Source organism: Malania oleifera, chromosome 11 (genome assembly GCF_029873635.1).
Source record: "Malania oleifera isolate guangnan ecotype guangnan chromosome 11, ASM2987363v1, whole genome shotgun sequence".
Classification (NCBI taxonomy): domain Eukaryota; kingdom Viridiplantae; phylum Streptophyta; class Magnoliopsida; order Santalales; family Ximeniaceae; genus Malania; species Malania oleifera.
In genome coordinates this window covers 72,263,909-72,267,200 of record NC_080427.1, presented here as the reverse complement: position 1 = coordinate 72,267,200, position 3,292 = coordinate 72,263,909, and the positions used below count along the sequence as shown (strand labels likewise).

The window sequence follows — 3,292 nt, the reverse complement described above, 5'->3', positions numbered from 1 at the left end:
TAAATCTATAGAAAAATCCACCTAGCGCACATGAGGCAACCCAGGTAACTCTTCTGGAAAGACATCTGAGAATTTTTGTACTAATGGGGTAATGACAAGCTTCGATTCATTTTCTGACACTTCCTTTACAAAAGCCACAAGCCCCTGATTTCCATCTCAGAGTAGTCTACTCGTCTGTATAGCTGACACCTGCTGCGGTGGAGCACGTACTCGTGAACCAACGAATTTGAATTCCTACACACCCAGGGGTCTGAAAATTACTTCTTTTTGACTACAATCAATGCTGGCGTGACTAGCAACCAACCAGTCCATACCCAGTATTATATAAAACCCACACATATCAAATACAATCAGATCTACTGGTAGCACTCGCCCCTGAATTTCTATTGGATGGCTTCTAAGTATCCTTTGACATTTCATCACTGACCTTGATAGTGTAGCTACTGACAATGGTATATCTAAAAATTGGGTCTCACTTCCAGATAATTTAACGTAAGATGCAGATACAAAGGAATGTGTAGCACCTGAGTCAAATAAAACAATAACTGGATATGATAAAATAATAAATGTACCTGTCACCACATCCGCGGAAGTCTCAGCATCACCCGGTGTCAAAGCGTAAACACGCGTTGGAGCTACATTCCTCTGCTAGCCTCCACGAGGCGCTTGATATCCTCCCTGAGCTGCCTAATGTCCTCCCTGATAGAGCTTGGGAGCTGGAACCTGGTCCTGCGGCCCTAGGCATGCACGTGCCATATGGCGGGGTCTCCCACATTGGTAACATACACCTCTCCCCCAAATGACGTCTCCCGCATGTCTAGCAAACTGGGAAGGTCTGCATGCCCTGGTACTCCCGAGGTCCTATCGTCTGCCTCTAATCTCCTCTATCGCGGCCTCCCTTCCATGGACCCCTACTAGAGCCAGCCTGGTAACCTTGAGGCACCGGCCTCTTCCTCTGACTCTGTGCTACTAAACCACTCCGAATACCACTCTCAATAATCGTAGCTCTGTTTACAACCTCCGTAAATGTCTGAGCTCTGAATCCAATCACTTGATCAAATAAGTTCTACCTCAATCCCTCTTCAAACTTCCTGGCCTTTTTCTCTTGATTAGGTGCCAGATGTGGAGCAAAATGTGACAACTCAATAAACTGAGCTGCGTACTGCGATACAGTCATCTGCCCCTGTACTAGATGCATAGACTTTACTGCCTTTGCTCTCCGAACGATAGAAGGAAAATATAGCTCGAAGAACAACTCCTTGAATTGGTCCCATATCACTGGTACTAGAACCAGCCTCTGGTCCTCAATCAGTCGCACTGACCTCCACCAACACTTTGCCTCCCCTGTCAGTTTAAATGCCGCAAATACCACTTTCTGTTCATCTATGCAAGGAAGCACAGCCAACGTCTCTTCATTATCCTGCACCCAATTTTCAACTACAATTGGCTCATCTCCTCCAGCAAAATATGGGGACTTCATCCACGTAAACTGCTCTATCGAACAGCCATGCTCTCTAGAGCTCCTAGCCATCTCAACCATCACCTGCTGGGTGACGTTGCACAAAATGACAACAGTATCGACACATCCCATACTAGAAGGTCCTACTCCATCCCTCCCAGCATTCGTACCGCTACACCCTAGATCCATCCTAAAAAATAAGAACACATTTAAGAACCTTATCTTCTACACATACCCTATCTATTTCATTCTACTCAAATCCTATATTTATAATTAACTACTCTCCCCAATCTTAACTCAAAATTCAGTTCTGCCACCTAGACACACGACCCAACGATAGTTTACAATGGCTTTCCTGAAATCATCACCCTAGAAAAAACACAAAAACCACCACGGAAAATCCTGTACCCAGACCATAGAACAAACCTCAAATCATTTCCTATACTCTGGTATTGCTTCCGCTGCATTCTAAAGTCTACAAAACGTAGCAACCTAAGCTCTGATACCAAATTGTAACAACCTACTAATAAAATAAAAATCTTTTTCCCTAGTTTTAAATCCAATCATTAACCTAAACAGCGGAAGGCCAATCATATAAATAAATCCACACATAATACAGTACTAGAGTGTCAAATCAACCCACGATATACAATCATCAATGTTCTCTCGAAACTACCCTTATTGATACCAAGGGTTTACAAAACATGCCACCCAAAAATACTCACTCTCAAAAAGGGCAGTAGAACAGCCCCTCTACCTGTGAGCCTGCTCCGCTTGTCTAGCTGGTTCACCTAAAAAGTAATTCAACACTGGGATGAGCCAACTCTTAGTAAGACGAAACATGCTATTACTAGTGTATGACTATTGAGTTATATTTCTGTATTTATAATCTGATTTAAAAATAATATCATGGATAAAATAAATTGTAAATGCTGGTATAAATAACATATATTAAAACTATATAAATTTATTTTTCATAATACTACTACTATTTCTGGAAATCTACTTATACTTATAATATCTGAGAAAATTTTCCTAGATGGTTGTATGTTATGATTTAACCCCTCATGATAGGGTTGTGCAGCCCAAAGGCGGGACCTATCTTGGTTGGCCGACCAGGGTAAGTCAACTGAACTCCGACAGTCTGATCGGCTCCCTCAATCCATATCTGATGGAGAGCGTGTCCCGACGTGGGCACGATCGACTTCATACCACTTAATGTATGAGTAAAGTGGCTGCGCTCTGAACTAAATATCTGTAGCTACGGTACCGTACTCTGCCGGCTGATCCATCAGGGTCTGATACTATATAGGTAACTGATATCTGTAATATACTGTTTTTACTGTGGTTTCTAAAATAACCATAACCTCATAGAATTTATCTGAAATTCTAAATAAACTGACTGAAAAACTGATTTCTATATAACTGAACTGCTTTCTGAATATCTGTATATCAGGGCGTTATGGTACTAATAAACATGTTATTCTGAAATTACTAAAAATGCATATTTCTGAGTATAATGTACACTAAAATATTCGTCATTCTATAAACATGCAAATATCATGGTATTTCTGTTAATAATTATAAACATGGTATTCACAAATTCTATAAATATAGTACTGTTATGTTATCAACTCAAGCCACACAAATAAATATTAATATTATCAGGTTCTAGAAACTGTAAATATATATATAATCTGAATAATAATTTGATAAAAATATATAGTTCGTACTGAAATCGTAAAAGGGTTTCCTAACATAACATATTTCTCTTACCTGACTGCTTGGAAGCCCCTACTGAATATCTATCCTACACCCGTAGGGTTTCCCACT

General features: G+C 40.4%; 1 protein-coding gene across 1 annotated transcript; it reads right to left on the bottom strand.

The window, feature by feature from the left end:
- Window positions 1-874: 874 nt before the first annotated feature.
- On the bottom strand, window positions 875-1,531 carry LOC131167589 (uncharacterized). The gene is made up of 2 exons (XM_058126386.1): window positions 1,089-1,531; window positions 875-1,037 (listed from the first exon to the last, which is right to left on the bottom strand). The coding sequence occupies exons 1-2, from the start codon at window positions 1,529-1,531 to the stop codon at window positions 875-877; spliced, it is 606 nt and encodes a 201-aa protein (XP_057982369.1).
- Window positions 1,532-3,292: the final 1,761 nt, after the last annotated feature.